The sequence below is a fragment of the Leuciscus leuciscus genome (assembly GCF_965113295.1).
Source record: "Leuciscus leuciscus genome assembly, chromosome: 5".
Classification (NCBI taxonomy): domain Eukaryota; kingdom Metazoa; phylum Chordata; class Actinopteri; order Cypriniformes; family Leuciscidae; genus Leuciscus; species Leuciscus leuciscus.
In genome coordinates this window covers 13,992,266-14,013,757 of record NC_138729.1, presented here as the reverse complement: position 1 = coordinate 14,013,757, position 21,492 = coordinate 13,992,266, and the positions used below count along the sequence as shown (strand labels likewise).

Genomic DNA, 21,492 nt, shown 5'->3' with positions numbered 1-21,492 from the left:
ACACAACAAACTCTTCTAAAGCCATATATCTTATTCATCACTGCCTGGTATGGAAGGTCTGACAGACAGTCACACTGAATGGAAATGAGAGAGGATTGACACAAAAGTCCCTGTATTTAGAAATAATGTATATATGCATAATTTCCAGTGAATAAAATAAAATTATGAAAGGATATTTAAAGGTCTTCTTGTTGTAACCCCCCTTCCCCCCTAATTAAGTCTAATTTCATTATATATTATTTTGACCCAGCCCTTCCCTGGATACACATCAGCTTAACCACTATCATGCAAGGACAAATTTAATATTTTGGCAGCATTTACACTACCCATGTTAAAGTGTAGATTTGTCTTTGTGTTTTCTATAAAGATGGTCTGCTCAACATCAAGAGAAAAAAGGACATTACACCTGTGACTGAGCAGTAATAACTACCACTATGATGGGGAAACTGATGGGAGTCATGGGACAGGACAGTGAGGACACTGTAGGAAGGATGAATAAGAACCTGGTCACTGTAAAGGATATACACTATTGTCCATGAGGCAGATTCTGTCCATTATGACTGGTATTAGCAAACATCCCTATTTAACAAATGAATGGAGGACATAATCCATATTAATCACATCTAGAGTGCATTCACCTCTAGCAACTACTATAGTGTATTATGGTTAGGAATTAATAGGAAGATTCATTGTATACAACAGCCTGCTTTGTCTTAGTAGATTACTGTAGCCTATGACATTTCATCACATGACCTGGAGCATTTTGCTTTGTTGTTTAAAGTTATTGCAATTCAGCAATGACTGACTGTCATTGAGCTGAGCCCCATTTCATACATAACTTGAACCATGTTTGAGAGACAATGAGCCCTATTTTAACGATCTGAAACGCAAGTATCAAACGTGTAATGCAAGTAACTCTGGGATCTTGGGCGCTATTGCTATTATACCAGCGGGACTCTTGCACCCGACGCAAATCTAAAATGTGTTGGTCTGAAGTAGCTACATTATTCATAGGTGTGGTTTGGGCGTAACGTGAAATAAACCAATCAGAGCGACATCTCACATTCCCTTTAAGAGCAGGCGGGCTTGTTCCATTGATTATAACGGCGGATTTGCCAGACGCGCGCCAGGAGCGGTTCACAGCCGAGGAGACCGACGTTCTCGTCAGGGCCGTAAAAGACGTGACTTTGGGGATGGAGAACACACAGGCGTTTAAACAGGCGTATAAAAATTTGGGTAAATGTGTAAGCTAGATTATGCCTATTTTTTCTCATATTCATGGACACAACAATGATTCCCCTTGTATGTGAATATTTTTTTCTTGTAATAATGTATGGTTTTCTAAAAATGAGAACTGCTGCGTCTGTGTGTAGGCTAGATGAGATAAGCAAAGTGTGCGCGTTGTGCACACTCTACATTGATTGCATTGATGCGCAACGCGCCACTGATTTTAGAATATGTTTTTTTCCTAGTCAGTGGCGAAATTGTTTTCTAAACCTGCATAATAGAACCAGGGAACGTTTGCACCGAAACACGCCTCCTCTTTGCGCTGAACCGCCCCAGGGAGCGCAAGTTCATTCCCTAATTTACCGACGTGCGTCTGTGGAGGAAAAGTCCACTGTGCGCGGGTGCAAAATAGTAATGATACATGTGTCGGTGACGGTGTACAGTCAATTGCGCTGGGTGCAAGATAGGGCCCCGAGTGTCACTTTCTGTCAACTGCCCACAGCCTGGTTGCAGTGTTCTTTTTTTACCTGGCAAAAGAACCGGGCCCCAAGTTCCCATTTTAGAGAATAAAGTAAACGTTTGCTACTTAACAGCCCAGACTCTTCAGCAATGTAACCATTGGTACCACAATGAAGACGTGTGCAAGGTGTGCAACTTGAAAGGGACTATAGTGTGTACCAGTCTTTGACAGCAAGAGGAAGGAATTAAATGAAAAGTAGTTCCAGTACTGACTAAAGACACAGTAGAAATGATCAACATACAAGAGATTAGAAAAAACTAGCATGTGTAATACAAATGGGTCCCCAGTACTATTTACCAACAAGCCCAAATGATGTTAGTATGATGCCTACTAAAGGAAAAGCTTAGTATATTCATTCAAGTCTTCATGTACATCCTAGTATACAAATGACAACAATCTTTGCTAGGTATCACTTACAGTACATGAGTGTGAGTGATGTCTGTTAGACATGACATGGAAAAGCTTAGTAAATACAAATCTTTATTAAATCCATAAAAAACTTACCAAAAATGAACAAATAACATAAAAAACAAAACTTAACATTGTATTTGTGTGTGGGCGTGAGCACCACAGAAATGTTTGTTTTTTTGACAGAAATGTGTGTCTGAACGTTTTCCGAGAGCATGTGAGAAGGACACTTGTGAGGATCAATTAACATATAAGAGCACTGCACTTTTGTGTAGATTTTATGACAGAGCGAGAGAGTGTACGCGTCTGAAAGTATCAATCAGTTTCCCAGGTTGGAGGCCAGGTTTTCCCGCTGAAAAATGACAAGAGATAGGTGGTTAGTGAAAAAGGTATGAATAATGACTTCACATTCAATGCTGTAACGTCTACACTAGTAAACTACACTGCTGTAATACTATTACACAATATTAGAGTATTCAATAGGAGTGATTCTAAGATTAACCATAGGCCTAAAAAAATGAAAATAGCATCTAGAGTTTTCAATAAACAAAGGAAAATATCTAGACAACACCGTTTACAACTGGTAACTGTTTACTCATAACCTAATAAAATTAAGATAGTATACAGTAGTATACAGTAGATTGCAAAGACTTGAGAGTGAGAGTAGGGTTGGTAACGAATAGTATAGAATATAGAGTATAGAATAAAATTATAAGCATCATGATCACAGGCTACGGCTATAGGTCAATAGATGTTATTCAGCAGTTCCCCTTGAATCTAAATGTCAAAGTACACTTGAGACATGTTTATTTTCCTTTGATTTGTTTTTTGGCTCAATGTCATCTGTCAAACACAGTAGTTCTAACCAACTGGTTTAGTTGCCATGCAACGTGTTTTCTTTGAAGTTGCTGGAAGGTTTGTGTTGTGTCAATGTAAAAAATGGGGTATAGTAAGGGTGAAATGTCCAAGCGAGGGTACCATACCATAGATCGCAGGGCATCCAATCATACAGGAGTTCGGTCTTCCCCTGTGGAAGGCAAAAAAAGACATGGAAATGTGCTACATGAAATATTGCACACAGACTTACAATGCAAACTTAAATTGAATGATTTGCAGTGACATTAGGTGATCAGTTTTCAAATAATTTCAGTAATTTAAAATGTATTGTAAGAGGAAAACCCCTTGAGATGTGGCATCTAGTTTTCGAGGGGGCCTCTGATGCATGATTGTTTTAGAGAATGCACAAATAAAAATTTGTTTCCCTCCCTACACAAACAATTTCACACTCACTTTTTAATAATCTAAAAAATGTTTGCCTATCTTCCTTTGTGTGCCAGTTTTCTTTAAAATTCCAAAAACCTTATTACATTTTGTTTTACTTATTTGGAAATGAGACATTTGTACCACTCACTCTGAGACATTTTAAATTTTACTAAACATAATACTCAATGATAATCATTCACATTAAACCATATGTATTCTTGTGTGACTTTTTGGTGTGCATGAGAGAGAGAATGAAATGCAGATTAGGTGAGACTGCATGAGGGGGAGGTCAAATGTTAATTTCCAGCAAGATCCTTTGTCTTATTGAGCAGTGGTCGTTCTTCAACCAGTTTTTCAATTTTTTTTGTCTTACACGATTAAAGATAATAGGAACATGAATATTCCCCAGAACAACACCAATCAGGTCCATATTCTGATTACTTGCAAGCAATAGTCTGTCAGGATAGCAACCATCATATAGTTAACAGGGAAGAGGGTTCCCACCCTTTCTAAGCATCAAATTTAAGGACCTTTCAAGGATAATTCTACACTTTTAAAATGAAAATGTTTAGAGACATAGAGACAAGGCGTAATCTTATCGAAGTGACAACAAAGAATTCTCTGGTGATACAATTGGCACTATTGCTATGGACATGCATTCGAAATTTAGCAATAGGACACACTCCACTGTGACTACAGGAGATTCGGTGTTAGCTTTGCTGACATCTAAGCAGATGATGCGGGTCCCACCAATTATGGTTCGCTTTAGTTTAATTTATGATGCTGAGTAACTTATCACTTAACCCGCTGGGGTACCTGGGCCTTGAGTAGTGTGCCCAAGAAGGCAGTTTTAGGGCGGGCTGAAAGAGAAAACGGTGCATTCCAGCGCGTAACATACGTCACGACCAAGCAGTAGCGATTGGTTGAAGCAGAAAGTATCTACCTACCGGGAAGCAAATATCCCAATGGATAGGTTCCAGGCGCTTTGCACAAAGTGAAATAATGTGAAAGCGTTTGGTGCATCAGGCTAAGAATGGACATCATAAGATGGTCAAACTAAACCATCAAATCTCATGCAAAAACATGAACTGGTAAAAAAATGGCTGATCAAACCAGCTTCAAAACATGCTTAGGCTAGCCAAGATGTATTTTCTGTAGGTAAGGCATCATATCAGATAACACAATCTAACTACCTCTCCAATCCTACCTTTCTCTGCCTTGTCCGGATTATGCCACGGTATGGGTGCACATCCCGATTGTTGTGGGGGCAATCTTTCTGTTTTGTTCTCACTGTACAACATAAGTACATAGAGTAGTGAATGATAAATGATAATCCAAATGCAAATGTAGCCTTGAAAAATACTTGATACTTGAAAAACTTTACGTATCTACAACATGAAGACTGCATACAATTCATATGGAAATTAATTAAACCAATAATATTAGGAAGACCTGCACAACAAATCAATTCATACTCTGTGTTGATAAGGTAAAAAAGGGCAGAATATCAGATGTCAGATTTTAATTCACCTTTCTTTCTCTGATTTTGTCTTGTCCCTATATAAACAAATAGACTTGGTTCAGTACAGTACAGATATTTGAAGCTTAAGCATATTCTTTCAAAGATAAAGAACAGAAATAAAGCTGAAGCGCTTAAGACCTTGTGCTGTAGGAGGTTGGTTAAAATCCTGTTCCTGATCAGCCATAGTCACAGCCCCCTGGTCCATGCATATGGTGGCTACTGAATCTGAGGATGAGTGGAGAGATAGTGTTGTCTATCATAATATACAATTAAGTCATAACAGAGATCTGAGAAAAAAGAGCTTAAAGCGATACTCCAGAGTACATCCAATCATAGCCCTGTTGTTTAAGCTTCCCAAGTGCTGTTGGTAGGAAGAAGAATGTGATAATTTGGTACAACATAGACCACATAGAAAACCATCTGTTTGCGCTAATACAATGACACTATGAGCTCACTTTCAGTTTATTTTCTCATGGTACCATTCAGAGTAAACTTCCTGTTCTCTGTTTGGTCTATGTTGTACCAAATTCTCTCGTTCTTGTTCCTACTGACAACATACAGTGAGCTAAAATAACAGGGCTATGGTTGGAGGTTCTCTGGACACTGTAACACCTTGTCCTGTAGGAGGAGGGCTAAGATTCAATTCTGGACCATCCTCAGTCCCAGCCCCCAGGTCCAAATTCATGCCGGCTGTCAAATCTGAGGATGAGAATGAGTGGAAAGAAGATGTTGTCTCTCAAAAGTGTATACACAGATTACATAATATATAGTACAATTAGGGGCTGTATTCACAAAGAATCTTAGGGATGAAAGTATCTCAACATTTTAGGAGAAAATTTAGTGCTAAAATTTGCCTTAGTGAGGAAATTTTAACGTCATTTAGGAATTCTCTTTGTGCTAAAATTAAATTCTTTGTGAATACGGCCCCAGGTCAAAATAGAGATTTGCTGCTAAAGGACATCTCACAAGGATGTAAAGAACAGAAATAAAGCTGAAGAGCTTAAGACCTTGTGCTGTAGGAGGTTGGTTAAAATCCTGTTCCTGATCAGCCATAGTCCCAGCCCCCTGGTCCATGCATATGGTGGCTACTGAATCTGAGGATGAGTGGAGAGATAGTGTTGTCTATCATAATATACAATTAAGTCATAACAGAGATCTGAGAAAAAAGAGCTTAAAGCGATACTCCAGAGTACATCCAATCATAGCCCTGTTGTTTAAGCTTCCCAAGTGCTGTTGGTAGGAAAAAGAATGTGATAATTTGGTACAACATAGACCACATAGAAAACCATTTGTTTACGCTAATACAATGACACTATGAGCTCACTTTCAGTTTATTTTCACATGGTACCATTCAGAGTAAACTTCCTGTTCTCTATTCGCTCTATGTTGTACCAAATTCTCTCGTTCTTGTTCCTACTGACAACATACAGTGAGCTAAAATAGCAGGGCTATGGTTGGAGGTTAGCCTGGGAAAACCCAGACAAACTTCCCGGCAAATTTAGATTTGCTCTGCAAGTAGTCTGGCAAAGAGCTCATTCAAGCCCATTTGTAATTCGTCAAATCGAGGCACCAATCAGAAACATTAAGGTGTGCTTTACACGATGACGATCACTCTGATTGGTTTTAGGTCTAGCCTATCCAATTGCGCCCAGAGGCATTTGAGCGACCTCCGTTGGTGAAGTGCACCAACTTTTAAATGCATTATTATATTCAAATTGCAAACACATGAGGACAGTCTCCATGAAAGACCCACTGGCAGATGAACGTGCTGCTACATTTCTCTCAGAAACGGTAGGAAATTAAATTAGATTTAATAGAGGATTTTAACTGTGACGAGATGATTGACAGGGCAGTTTACGTGACAGGACGCACGTGACAGATCCGTCCGATAAAGATGAAGTAGTATGTCCCAAAGCTTGCCTACTTTTTTCTACACATTCAAAAGTAAATACCTTTCCTTCACAAAAAGAGTACATACTTTTATGGCGTAGTGTAACTTAGGCGAATTGGGACGCAGCATATGGCTTTACACATGACGATCGCTCTGATTGGTTTTAGGTCTATCCAATCACGCCCAGAGGCATTTGAGCGCATCCGTTGGTGATGCCCCTTTGAAAATGAGTAATTAATGAAGCTTTGCCAGACCAAAACTCAGTTACTACTGAGAATGGTCTGGTTTTAACCAGGCTAGTTGGAGGTACTCTGGACACTGTAACACCTTGTCCTGTAGGAGGAGGGCTAAGATTCAATTCTGGACCATCCTCAGTTTCAGCCCCCCGGTCCAAATTCATGCTGGCTGTCAAATCTGAGGATGAGAATGAGTGGAAAGAAGATGTTGTCTCTCAAAAGTGTATACACAGATTACATAATATATAGTACAATTAGGGGCTGTATTCACAAAGAATCTTAGGGATGAAAGTATCTCAACATTTTAGGGGAAAATTTAGCGCTAAAATTTGCCTTAGTGAGGAAATTTTAACGTCATTTAGGAATTCTCTTTGTGCTAAAATTAAATTCTTTGTGAATACGGCCCCAGGTCAAAATAGAGATTTGCTGCTAAAGGACATCTCACAAGGATGTAAAGAACAGAAATAAAGCTAAAGAGCTTAAGACCTTGTGCTGTAGAAGGTTGGTTAAAATCCTGTTCCTGATCAGCCATAGTCCCAGCCCCCTGGTCCATGCATATGGTGGCTACTGAATCTGAGGATGAGTGGAGAGATAGCATTGTGCCTCATAAAAGTTTAGTTAGGTGCAGTGAAAAGACATCTGCTGCTAAAGCACATTCTCACAAAAATCTCAAGGAAAACACAAAGCGAAGGCACCAAATCTGGGCCAAACGCACCTTGTACTCCTGTTGATGGGTTGGCTATTGTCTCAAAATGCAGAGTGACAGTAGCCTCCTCAGACTCATGGCTACTGTCTGTTGCCTGGTTTGTATTTGCTAGAAGAGTACAAATACAAAAACATTTACAATATGCAATTAGGTCAAAATGTGAAAGCTAAGGCAAAATAAAACAACACCCACAAGCCTCAGATACTCAGAGAAGCAAAGTTGCCCTTACTATTTCCAGTAATTACTCAACACCATCTACCCCTACATACATAATAATCTAAAAAAAATACACAGATAAATTGTATAGTATACAAATATAATCTTACCTTCAACCATCATTTTAAAAATCTCATGTATGTTTTGCACACACGTCTGTGCATTCTTGCCCAACACCAGATCTTTAGGCAAGATCATTTTGGCCTTCTTGTGTGGATATTCCAGAAGGAGCAAAGGCCTCCAGCCGACTGAGTGCAGCTTCTCTATCTAAAGATGGAAAAAAACAAAAAACAAAAAAAAAACAATTACAAGTACTTTGGTGTGGGTGTATATGGATCTTTGTCTGCTTATCAGAATATCACAAAGCTGGGACACAAATGCAGGTCAACACGAAATACTTAGGGTCAAGGCATACTTTTGGAACATTACAAGGAATAGTTGTATTCAAGATCCCAGAAGATCCCAGAAGCCCTTTGCATGGCTGACTAAACAGGCTTGTTCGACTTGGCTGGCTGGCTAGGTGGGTGGGACTTTTTTCGTTGGGCAAAAGTGATATTGCTGAATTTGCATGGGCTTTTGCCCAACAAGTCTCACCCACTTAGCCAGCCAGCCAGCCAAGTCGAACAAGCCCTGCCAGATCTTCTGTGATCTTAAATGCAGCTAGTATATTGACAAATCACAATGACAGAGCAGTGGACAAAGGAAACCCAAGGAAACCCAAGCACATGACAAAACTACAAGACAAGAACAAAAGACCAAAATAGTAAGAGTATGCACATGCATGTGTCATGTTCATCCTTCATAAACATGTAAGTTAGCCTGGATGCCAGCCGAACTTAGCCCGGTCCACAACATTTTTAGGTCGGGAAGTTCGGTCTGGACTCGATCCGTTGAGGAGCTATTATGCTCGAACAAAAATTGTTCTGACCAATCAAATGGTCAGGGCGGGCTTTATACGATGATGGACAGATGAGCAACGTAATCATCCACGTCATCTAAGAGCGCTTGGGTTGAATTCGTTTACAACAAAGATGACTGCCTCTGAAGAATTGTTATTTCACGAGTTCACACTTACAAATAAGTCAGATAGAATAAATGCATGTTTGGCGTGCTGTCCGAGGAGAGGTTCCGGGCTCGGTATTCGGCCCGAACCCAAAGTACTCCCCCCGTATTCCAGGCTGTGGAAGAACAAACCGAGAGTGAGTGGAGGCATGCTGAAAAATGTCAAGGAATGTTAGGTGAGTTGACTGAGTGAATAAATATATGCTTCCTCTCATGCTGATAGTGTAGACCGTAGACGGTCATTGTTTGATGACAAGTTGATTGGATTGATTATTTGAACGTACTCCTCTCGAACTTTGTTTATAAAACATTATGTGTAGATTCCGCCATCGCGACAGTTATAGATGATATCGACAGCGCATTCGTTTTAAAAAAGAGGAACAGAGAACCACGATCAAGGCATTTGTAGATCAGAAACATGAATGAAAAACATACGTCACTTACTCCGTTGCTCTGATTGGTTGTAGGCAGAGCCGTTGACTATCCAATTGAGTGGAGAGGCATTTTCCTTCCTGGTTCAGTTGAAACGCCCCATAATCAAAGCTCAGTGGAGCAGTATCAGACTCTGAGTATGACGACGTCAGGCAAGTAGCCTGTAGCAATGTAAGTAGCAATGTCGCTTCATATCAAGAACAGTGTTAGTAGTATTACTTTTGGTGAAAACTAAATGCCATTTCGTATGAAATGCAGTCTCACTCACTAACAAGGTCAGATGGTAGCACCATTAGATTTCAGTCTGATATCTAATGCACCTGTGTCTTATTGGCCAAGTTCAGTTCACGTGTCAAATAGCTCACAAAATGTGATGTCAACAGAGCGCCATGTGCTTACATACTGGTGCTTGTTGTGCAAAGGGGAAAGTCAAATGTTCTTCATATGAAGAGCACTGTGAAACATCTTACAGTACTGCAGTGCAGGCTATGACCAAAGTGATCCTGAGAGTCTTTGGTCTGTTTGCAATGTTTTTCAATGACAGTAGAGTAGTTAAGATGCTGAAACTGTTGAATAAATAGCCCACATAAAGATGTTAATGCATTATCTTGTCTAAGAATCAGAAAGTCCCCTCAAGTACCCCAAAATAACTGGACTATGGTGACATAGAACAACAAAAGTTACTTACCAAAATGACGGCATCGTCCCATAAGTGTGAGGTCACCTGGTTTTTTTTAGTGTTGGCAACCCATGTCTTTTTTTTTTGCTCAAATTTTTCAATCTTTTTTTTTAGGCGCACATTTTTAGGCTGTGGGGCCTTGCAAATAGGGCACATTTTGAAGCCATTAAAAATTTTATTGTTGCATGCTGTGCAGGTCTTCTTGAGCCCTCCACTTTTTGACATGTTTTGATTCTGTAAACCAGACAGAAGGCATAATGTCTGTTACCATTGTAGAAAACTACAAATTCCTTTATGGTCCAGTAATTTTAAGCCAAAATGGGGGTCAACCTTGAACAAATTGCAACAGAAGCAAACTCAACTGATTTTGTATCCTCAATATGTCCTGAGTAAGGAAAAAAAAAACGAAGAATCCCATTAGGGGAAAGTTTAGAAAAAGACCCAAATATACCCTATTCATACGCCTATGCATTTTTTTTCTCACGTGAATAGGGTAACATTTTTAACCTTTAGATATCACCATGAAAATTACTGAGTTGATTACTTATATCAAGACAAACAAAAAATGTATTACAAGTTTTTATTATTGTTTGTTAACATGGACAAACGGTGCATAATCTAATTACGTATGTGCTAATTTGCATAAATAGCAACAGATCTAAACATTGGGTATAGTTATAGGTGAAAATGTCTTGTTGGATCTTGTTGACATATAACAGTAAAATACTTAATGTTAAGGTCTGAATGGAACCCATTTAGGCTACCCATGAGCATTAATACATAGAGGCAGGAAGAAGTACTTTAAACCAGCCTCTATTAATTATTATTGCAGAGATGGGGTTTGGGGCTGGGTCCGTGGGACTGTTTCTGGGGATTCACTTTTTATTTTACTTACCTTTTGTCTTCTGCATTCTCCTTACCATTGTCTCCTGTTCTTCCCTCAGACTCGTCCCCCAGAAACAATCCCCCAAACCCAATCTCTTAAAAATTAATAAAGGCTGGTTTCTAAAGTACTTCTTCCTGCCTCTATGTATTAATGTTCATGGGTAGCCTAAATGGGTTCCATTCAGACCTTAACATTAAGTATTTTACTGTTTTAAGTCAACAAGATTCAACAAGACATTTTCACCTGGCTTCACCCAATGTTTAGATATGTTGTGGTATTTATGCAAATTAGCACATGGGTCATTCCACGAAACCGGTACGATTTGGACTTAAACATTTTTAGATTTTTTACCTATATATATTACTTTTCTGAACACACCACAACATTAATGACAAATTCAACTCCCAGAAAAACATATTTTCCCACCTCAGGCATCAAATCCCTATTTATTATTGGTTACTATTTTAAGGTAAGGGCACTATTAATCTTCAACCCCGTTATGGACACTATGGGAGCTCTCTGAATATGATTATAAAATGTATTTGTAATGAAAACAACATTTTCCTCTTATTCAGATGTCCCTCACACTAATTCAATAATTGCAAATATAAAAGTTACATTAAATCTCTCTTTTGCTATACTAAAGCCTGAAATGGTCACTTTTTGTGACCGCAACCTCATCATTTTTTACCAAAGTTGTGGTTTAACTTCAGAATTTGAACTAAAATCAGTATTCTTATTATTGCTCTGAACATTTCAGACTGAGTTCAACAAACATTAAATTACTTTTTCATAAACTTAAAAAAATAAATAATAAAAACTTAAGTGTAACAGGGTTGAGACTAGGGTAACGGGGTTGAAGATGGTAACGGGGTTGAAGAGACAAATACAGTTTAACTTATAAATAGTTGTTTTTTACTCAAATTCACTGTAAGATTTTCTATAAACACTGCATTTCAATATGTTACCAAGAAAGACAACAAATATAAATTACAATTGAACTGTGTTTTATTAACCCGACTGCAGGAAAAACAACAATAACGACAACAATAACGGCTACATTAGAACATTATAAACTGACAAATCAGACTGATCTGGTTCTCAACTCAATCCGGTTACAACAGTTACAGCTCACCGGTGAAATGTATTAAATCATTCATGAGTTTTACATTGAGTGTGAGAGAGAGAGTGTGTGTGTGTGTGTGTGTGTGTGTGTGTGTGTGTGTGTGTGTGTGTGTGTGTGTGTGTGTGTGTGTGTGTGTGTGTGTGTGTGTGTGTGTGAGTATGAAAACAACAATAACAGTATACATTAGAACATTATAATCTGACTGAATAGGTCCTCAAAATAAATCATATAACTAGTGTGTGTGTGTGTGTGTGTGAAAACAACAATAACAGTATACATTAGAACATTATAATCTGACTGAATAGGTCCTCAAAATAAATCATATAACTAGTGTGTGTGTGTGTGTGTGTGTGAAAACAACAATAACAGTATACATTAGAACATTATAATCTGACTGAATAGGTCCTCAAAATAAATCATATAACTAGTGTGTGTGTGTGTGTAAAACAACAATAACAGTGTACATTAGAACATTATAATCTGGGTTACTGGGGGACGGTCCTAAATAATGTGATTTTAATGAATAATCATGAACTTACTTAGAAAAAAATCATTAACAGCAAATAAGCACAGATAGATATTTATGGGAAAGGCAAAATGTATGGACTTTTATTTTATTTTATTGTTCATATTCCAAGTACACTTTCATAGAAGGCCACGAGGGACATGACAAAATAGGTGGTGTCAACTGAAAAAAACAAGATAATTTCTAATATAAAGATAAAATGTATGTCATGTTTTCAAACTTTATTAAGGAGACATTTCAATTGATACAAAAAACTTTTAAAAATAGATTTTGGTGACCCAATAGATAAAATACACTTGAAAAGGTCAGAGGGACTCAAATCGTACCGGTTTCGTGGAATGACTCACATACAGGCCTTCGTAATTAGATTATGCACCGTTTGTCCATGTTAACAAACAATTAAAAAAAAACTTGTAATACATTTTTTGTTTGTCTTGATATAAGTAATCAACTCAGTGATTTCCATGGTGATATCTAAAGGTTAAAAATTCTACTCTATTCACGTGAGAGAAAGAATGAATAGGCGTATGAATAGGGTATATTTGGGTCTTTTTCGAAACTTTCCCCTAATGGGATTCTTCGGGACTTTTTTTCCCTTACTCAGGACATATTGAGGATACAAAATCAGTTGAGTTTGCTTTTGTTGCAATTTGTTCAACCTTTTTTCATAAAATGACTGGACTATTTTAAGACATTTTAACTAAAAGTTTTAATTTCTGCCCGTTGAGAAACCATTTCATCCTAACCAATAAACATGTGTTTTACAATCCACTTTTGAAACAGTAACGTTGAAACAGTAACGTTAGCCAAAGTTTGCATTATTGCAATTGCAGTGCGGGAATAAACAATAAAGGTGATGTAAATAAATACGTAACGCAGGCTTGAGATACATACCGATCTGTAGAGGTGATCCTCGCAATGGCTGTAAAAACCGCGAAATTCTAGGATGCGCGTACGGAAGTGTGACGTGTCGCCGTCATGGCAACAGACTCATCTGATTTAACATTCATTTATTATTAATCTTTATCGTGTTTTGTTGTTTGTATATGCCTATCTGTCAATTCCGTGAACAGTAAAAAAAATAAATAATAATAATAATAATAGTAAATTAGTCCAAATAGTATTTAAACTAAGGCTGATGGATGGAGAGGTGGGGAGTTTGATTGATCAAGCCTGCCTCTAGTGATCCGGTTATCCGTGTGTCCACCACGGAATAATCCGTGGTGCCATCACAGAATTTCACAATATGCAAAGGGATACAAAACTGATCAGGGGGGGATAAGAGGTTCACAGTTTAATTGGGCTACATTGCATCGCAAACACAGACAACTTGAATAGCCTACTTAAAGTGTCAAAATCAGCAATAGGCAATATCGTCCAGTGAAGGTGAAACAATCTACTGAATATTCCGTGGTACCGTCACGGAATGAGGTGACCAGAAGCTATCATAGCGATTAAACGACGACAGAACAGTGCAATATCAAGTTAAAATCCCTTTGAGACTAAACATTTAAACTGAAGTACTTTAAGTAAACTCAGAATATTTAAAGCCATACGTTTCCAAATTATAAAACGACGTCAATTGGGGGAGCGCAAGTGATCCGGTTATCCGTGTGTCCACCACGGAAGAATCCGTGGTGCCATCACAGAATGTTATGCAAAGGGCTATACAAACTGATCAGGGGAGATAAGAGGTTCACAGTTTAATTGGGCTACATTGCATCGCAAACTTGAATAGCCTACTTAATGTGTCAAAATCAGCAATAGGCAATATCGTCCAGTGAAGGTGAAACAATCTACTGAATATTCCGTGGTACCGTCACGGAACGTGGTGACCAGAAGTTATCATAGCGATTAAACAATGCAATATCAAGTTAAAATCCCTTTAAAACTAAACATTTCAAGTGAAGTACTTTAAGTAAACTCGGAATATTTAAAGCCATATACGTTTCCAAATTATAAAACGACGTCAATTGGGGGAGCGCAAGTGATCCGGTTATCCGTGTGTCCACCACGGAATAATCCGTGGTGCCATCACAGAATTTCACAATATGCAAAAGGCTATACAAACTGATCAGGGGGGGATAAGAGGTTCACAGTTTAATTGGGCTACATTGCATCGCAAACACAGACAACTTGAATAGCCTACTTAAAGTGTCAAAATCAGCAATAGGCAATATCGTCCAGTGAAGGTGAAACAATCTACTGAATATTCCGTGGTACCGTCACGGAATGAGGTGACCAGAAGCTATCATAGCGATTAAACGACGACAGAACAGTGCAATATCAAGTTAAAATCCCTTTGAGACTAAACATTTAAACTGAAGTACTTTAAGTAAACTCAGAATATTTAAAGCCATACGTTTCCAAATTATAAAACGACGTCAACTGGGGGAGCGCAATTGTTGGAACAGGGAATCCGTGTGTGGACCACGGATGCTGCCTGTCATTGACTTACATAGGGATCACTTCCGTGGGCACATCACGGAATTTTCGGCGATTCCGTGAAACTGTCACGGATTTTGAGTTAAGGGGCCGTGTTCATTTCACGGAATTCTGTGAGACCAGGTTGGAAAATACCAGCGTTTACCAAAGGCAAGCAACAGATGCATCCACTGGAGCTAGAGGCAACAAGGGGACTCGCAGCCGTCAGGATCCACGTGGAGCGAGTCATTGGCCTGGTGAGGAATAAATACACTATTCTTCAGACCACCATCCCTCTGTCCCTCTGCCAAGCCGGCGCGCAAGGACAGCCCTCCATTGACAAAATGGTAACAGTTTGCTGTGCTCTTTGCAACATTTGCCCATCTGTCGTCCCTACAGAGTAGAGAGGTGATACAATTGCTTTCCTTGTAAATTTTACTGTATATAGTATCTCTTTAGTATTTGCGTGGACTCTGAACTACAATGAATATACATGCAATTATTAATCATTTGTTTATTGTCCATTTGTGGATGTATGGATCAAATGTATTGATACATGCCTACAAACACATGCACACAATACAATATACAATTACAGAACAAAAAAAGTAATATAAATTCATTCATTTATTAATTCATTCACTGTAACTTCTCGTATTTTATCTGTTTTAATGTTTTAACCACTCTTTAATGTTGCTGATATGTGCTATACAAATAAAACTACCTTGCTTTGCCAACTTCATTTCTTGTTTGTTTGCTTTTTGCATTCTACACACTTCCAACTCTTTGGCACCCTGCTCAGCTTCAGACATGACTTGTGGAAGCGCTTTCGTTTGCATTGCTCGGATGTGCAAGAGAGGATGTCTGTGTCATCAACAGGGTTTCCACAGTAACATCCCTCAGGTGCCTTCTCAAGGTTAGCACTTGAGGAGAGGTGTGGCACAGTAAACCATTTACCCAACAGCTCAGGTAATACCCCTGTTCTAATGAATTCTTCCACCCTAGTGTAGGCCTCATCAAAAAAGTATTGCTCAAATTGTACTCGTTGCTTAAAAACTTCTTGTGGTGTCCACACAACAAAATCTCCGTACATTACCTCAGCTACACGCATTTGGGCCTGCAGTTGGTACATGTAACTATGATCTTGCTTGAGGGTCATACCTTCCGCAGTCACAGTAAGGCAGAAATGTGGGTCGCTGACACATTCCTTGAGAGCACGGCCATTAGCATTAAAAGGACATTTTATTTCCAGCACACCACTTCCATGGCAATCACAGGTCACCACACCATCTGGCGATGCTCCTAGCCATGGTAGGTCCGGGTTGATAATGAGCCCTGATGCTGCAATGCTGAAGTTCACATGGAGATCTTGCATGGCCTTCAGGTATGACTCCCTGGCAGTGTCTTCATTTTGCAGACCCCATCTGATGAAAACATGTAAGTCTGTCAGCAATATTTCAAACTTTATGTAAAACCAACTAGCCTTCCTTTGGAGCACAGTCTCTGTCTGTGCTCTAGATTCCGGGAGATTTTAATTAATTTGCGGCATAACTAGTTGATCATGAGTGGCTCAACAGGTAGATCTATAGATAAACTCATCTTTCAGGCATTTGACCAACACGGTTACATAAAATATAATTCCTGGAGTGTATTCATGATGGAATTGCAAGAAAAAGGCATGGTTAATATGTCTTACTTTCTAAACCGTATACCTGGTTGCTGCTGTTGAAAAGCGAGAAGACTGGGGATAGCAAACTCTCTTTATCAGCGATGAAGAATTCTTTGTCCTGGCTGCCTCGTGAAATGCTGATGCGGTAACTCTCCCTGCTCTCTGATCAAACCATACCCTGGACTTTCTCTGCTCTCTTGTCTTCTCCTCAACTAACAAACACTCCAAAAATAACCCAATCATCAAAATGGTTGTAATGGTAATTATTACAAAAAACATGATGTGGTACAAGTGGAGCTTGACAATTACCACCCTTCATGGTGGGGAATGACAAGAAAAAGTTTGAGAACCAATGTTAAATAAGTATTTTTCACATCTTAGGCCTACCTGCTCAGGAGTGAGATGCAGCTCCTCAAAAATCCTAGCAGCCTCCTCCAGCAGTGCGGGCAAATCCAATTCAAGCCTGGTGCTTGAGTACAGAGTAGGAAGAGATGGTGGCATGTCCAACTGGGTCTTGGGCATGTATCTGATAGAATGGCCTTCAACAACTGACAAAATGGCACTTTTCTTAGGAATGGCCTCCTGTTTTTCACTGTGGTGGAGCTGTTCAAAAAACAGCTTGAGCTCATTAGTGGATGCTTTCAAGTGATTGTGCTTGTCTTGTTTTTTATCTTTCTCCTTATTTTGAAAGATGTTTGATAGTTCATCAAATTTCACAAGTTTTTGCCTTGGCTCTTCCCATGCACATGCTTTATCTGTGCATGCCTGTCCCTCTCTGCGCTCAACAGCAGCTAGGAGTGAGAACATTAGTGCTGCGGCGTGGGAGCACACCTCTCCCAGTCCTGCCATACAAGTGCAGTGTGCTGTGACGACAGTCCCTGCCTCCTGCACCACTACCCATGGCCATGTTGGCTTAGTATTAAGAGCCTGTGAATGATGGACCTGTTAAGTGAAGAACAAACTGTTAAATAATAAATATTATTATTTCATACTTCCTGTACTATCATAAAGGGATGATGATGTATTTTTCTGAATGAATGGATGAATTGTATACTTTTGGTATGTTCTCTTTGGAGGCTTTATACTGCCGTGCGTTTATGAGCTCAAGTGTTTGATTGAGATTATCTGATGTTGTTTCAATTAATCAAAAATGGGTCAGGAAAAGTAAGGGATATGTTAATGAGAATGGATTTCAGTGTTCATGGTTTGCCTAAATGACTGCAATCATATTACTGTTAGCATGACCATTGACACTCCACAAAAATCTGCAATATACAATGCAGCACTGCACATTGCTTCTATGTTTATTGGCATTTAAATGTCTGCTGTGACACTTTAGGACTTTGTTAAATTTCATACCCAAGCACAAATAAGGACATTAGAGCTTTCTGCGGTCTTTCAGATTACATTAATGGTTGCTGTGCCTAATTCTCATTTTAGTCACATATACACACTACACATGCAGTTATGTTTACAATATCTAATCATTAACTGCCATATATTTGTACAGTAAACTGATTTTGAAATCCAATCATATTCATTCTGATAAATATCATGTTTATTAATGATATTCGTGATATTCTTACAGCTCACGCTGTTAAAGTTGATTTGATTGGTCATTTAAAATATTCTGACATATAGACCAATGAGGCTGAGATGAACACACACACACACACACACACGTGCTCTCTGCTTGCCGCTGCGGATTGAGGAATGCGCTGATTATAACAAGACGGGGCGAAGCCGAAGCCCGTTTCATATGTTTTGTGTGCAAAGGCAAGCGTGTATTTAAAGTAATGGCCCAATGAAAAATAATGAAAACCAGGACATTTTCATCACTTTATAAAAAACAGCCAGGACAGGGCGTGAAAACAGGACATGTCCTGGGAAAACAGGACGTTTGGTCACCCTAGATTAATGACAGCTATAGCCGTGTGCCGGCCCGTGGCTACCAGCTGTTAGCCACTTAGCTAGCTAACAACTCGCTACCTAGTCAGAGCAAACTACCACCAAAATCATACATTTGAAATTGTTTTTATAATACCTACATTTCCCATAATTAAATATAAATCCTTGGTGGCCAGGTGCCGCACTTTCACGTTTTTCACCCATCCAGCCACAGCATATTGATATGCATCGGTACTCTTGAAAGCCTTCAAGCGATCCCCACTGTATGGGGAGGGGTTATGTACAAGATATATATATATATCATGGAAGGCCAATTTGGGCAAGTCTGGGGCAGATAATAATGGACAAAAGAAAACTGGGGGTAACAAATAAGGATCGGAGCCTAAAATATAAATTTTCTCCAGGTATCTCTGTCTCTCTCTCTCATTCAAATGGGCAGTTTGGGCGGCCATACCGGGCGAGTCGGTAGCAAATATGGCGGCGTTCTATTTATAGTGACGTAGGTGGCATGAATGAATACTGACCTGCGTTCTCTTCCCACTATAACAGCTGTTAACCGATGTCTCAGAGCAAACGAAAAGGTAGACAACACATCACAAAGAACAAAGCACATAGCACACAACTCAATTCGCGGGCAAAGACAAGAACTCGATTCACTACAGAAAACTCATTGCGCTACAAAGAGCTCAGTTCTCTTACGAGAGTACTCTCGTGTTGCGTAAGCTAGCTTACGCTACGGGAAAAACCCTTTGCTCGAGAATACTGAAGCCAAAAAATTATCCTTAATTTTGCATTAGTTTAAAACGCATTGCTGCATAAGCAGACCTAGGCAGAGCGGCTCGCGTGCCTATTGGTTGCTCAGCAGCAACTGCTGCAACCTATCCAGGACCTGCTCGTGACGAAGCACCAATGAGGGCGCGGGCGCCCGTGCGCGTCACGTCCCGCCAGAATGGGCGTGGCTACAGGCTATAAAAGCAGGCCCGTGAGGTTGTTCTCTGATTTTTCAACTCTTCAGCGAAGTGGACACTCACCTTGCTGTTCTCCGGAGAAGCTGCGCCGTCGAAGAGCCTTCAGCGGGACGAGCCTCAAGCCGGCCATCTCGCCGCTTCCTCTGCCGTTCCTGCTGCGCTATCCGGCGCCGAATATCCTTTTCATTACCGCGTGTTACGTTACACACGCTTGCATCTAAAAGAGCGAGGCGTTGTTGCAAATGCCTCTTTTCAAAAAGTGCGGCTCCTGCCGAGCCGATCTCAGCGACGGGGACCGCCACATCCTGTGCGTTTCCTGCCTGGGACAGACACACGCGGACCACGCGCTTTCCCTGGGCGGCTGCCCGGAATGTGAAGTGATGTCTATGGCGACCCTGCGGGCTCGCCTAGCATCTTTCAGCGCGGATCCCGCCCCTCCGCTTCTCTCTTCTGGGCAGCGCCGTAAAAAGCGCCGTTCACAGAGAACACCGGAGGCATCTGCCGCGAGCGCTTGCATGCCGGATCTCTCCCCGTGTGCATCGCTCTCTGCATCCCCCACCTCTATCACGGCCGGCCAGCCGCCCGCTGTGGATATCGAGTCGGGGGGAGATGACGCAGAAGGGGACAGCTGCTCTATCCTGGCTTCTGACTGCGAAGGCTGGTCGGGCTCCATTCCGGACCCCGCCCCTTCTCTTCAGGAATCGAGCGGTGTGCGGTCTACGTTCGACGCCGAGCTTCTTCGCCTGCTTACCAAGGCCGTGGAGGACCTCGGCCTCGATTGGTTGCTTCCTGACGAGCCTGCACCCAGCAGGCTGGACGGTTGCTTTCTGCCAGGCCGCCGCTCGACGCCTCATACGAGGCCTGCCCCCTTTCTTCCGGAGCTCCACGAGGAGCTCACTAAGAGCTGGAAGGCGCCATTTTCTGCCAGGCTGCGTTCTACTGTCTCTTCGACGCTCTCTCTAGTAGACGGCGCGAAAGACAAGGGCTACCTCTGCATTCCTCCGGTCGAGGAACCGGTAGCCACGCACCTCTGCCCGCCTTCCGCCGGATGGCAGTCTCATCCTTCACTGCCTTCCAAAGCCTGCAGGACTACTTCGGCTTTGATCGGTCGCGCCTACACCGCCGCCGGTCAAGCCGCGTCCGCACTTCACACGATGGCCGTGCTTCAGGTGTATCAGGCCGACCTTCTCCGTAAAATGGACGAGGCGGGCCCGAACCCTGAGAATTTTAATGACCTCAGGAGCGCGACCGACTTAGCGCTACGAGCCACTAAGTCCGCTGCTCAGGCCATCGGGAGGAATATGGCGTCTCTCACTGTCACCGAGAGACACTTGTGGTTAACGCTGTCCGACATGAAGGAGTCCGACAGAGCCACTTTCCTCGACGCGCCCGTGGCGCCATCCGGTCTCTTCGGCCCAGCTGTCAAGGGGTTTTCGGAACGGTACTCCGAGGTTCAGAAAACCTCCCAGGCTATGCAGCATTTCTTGCCGAAGCGCTCCAGTTCCGCTACGGGTCGCTCTAAACAGCCGCCCAACCGGAAATCAGCGCCACAGCCTCCCCCGCCATCAGCCTCACAGCGCCGTCAGCCGAGGGATTCCCAGCGCTCACGCTCTTCCAGCCGCCACAGACCGCCTCCCCCTCGGGGACCCCGGTCCAAGATTGTGCTGAAGGCAGAGCCCTCAAAGTCTTCCTGACCGCGTTAGGAAGACGAAGATGGTCGAGTCCCGCTGCGGCCGGACCGCCATCAAAATCAGCGCGCCTCGCTCTCACAGTTCCCTCAGCAGATGTGACTGGAGATGTGTATTTCACAGCCAACGAGCCCG

The 21,492-nt window shown here is 41.1% G+C and overlaps 1 protein-coding gene across 1 annotated transcript; it reads right to left on the bottom strand.

The window, feature by feature from the left end:
* Positions 1 to 1,957: 1,957 nt before the first annotated feature.
* Positions 1,958 to 9,616, bottom strand: LOC309498281 (uncharacterized protein). The gene is made up of 12 exons (XM_082168888.1): positions 9,496 to 9,616; positions 8,100 to 8,256; positions 7,783 to 7,881; positions 7,554 to 7,640; positions 7,159 to 7,245; positions 5,948 to 6,034; positions 5,553 to 5,639; positions 5,079 to 5,165; positions 4,949 to 4,975; positions 4,626 to 4,708; positions 3,139 to 3,182; positions 1,958 to 2,507 (listed from the first exon to the last, which is right to left on the bottom strand). Exons 2-12 carry the CDS (start codon positions 8,185 to 8,187, stop codon positions 2,471 to 2,473), a joined length of 813 nt encoding a protein of 270 aa, XP_082025014.1. The 5' UTR covers positions 8,188 to 8,256; positions 9,496 to 9,616; the 3' UTR covers positions 1,958 to 2,470.
* Between the last annotated feature and the right edge of the window lie 11,876 nt (positions 9,617 to 21,492).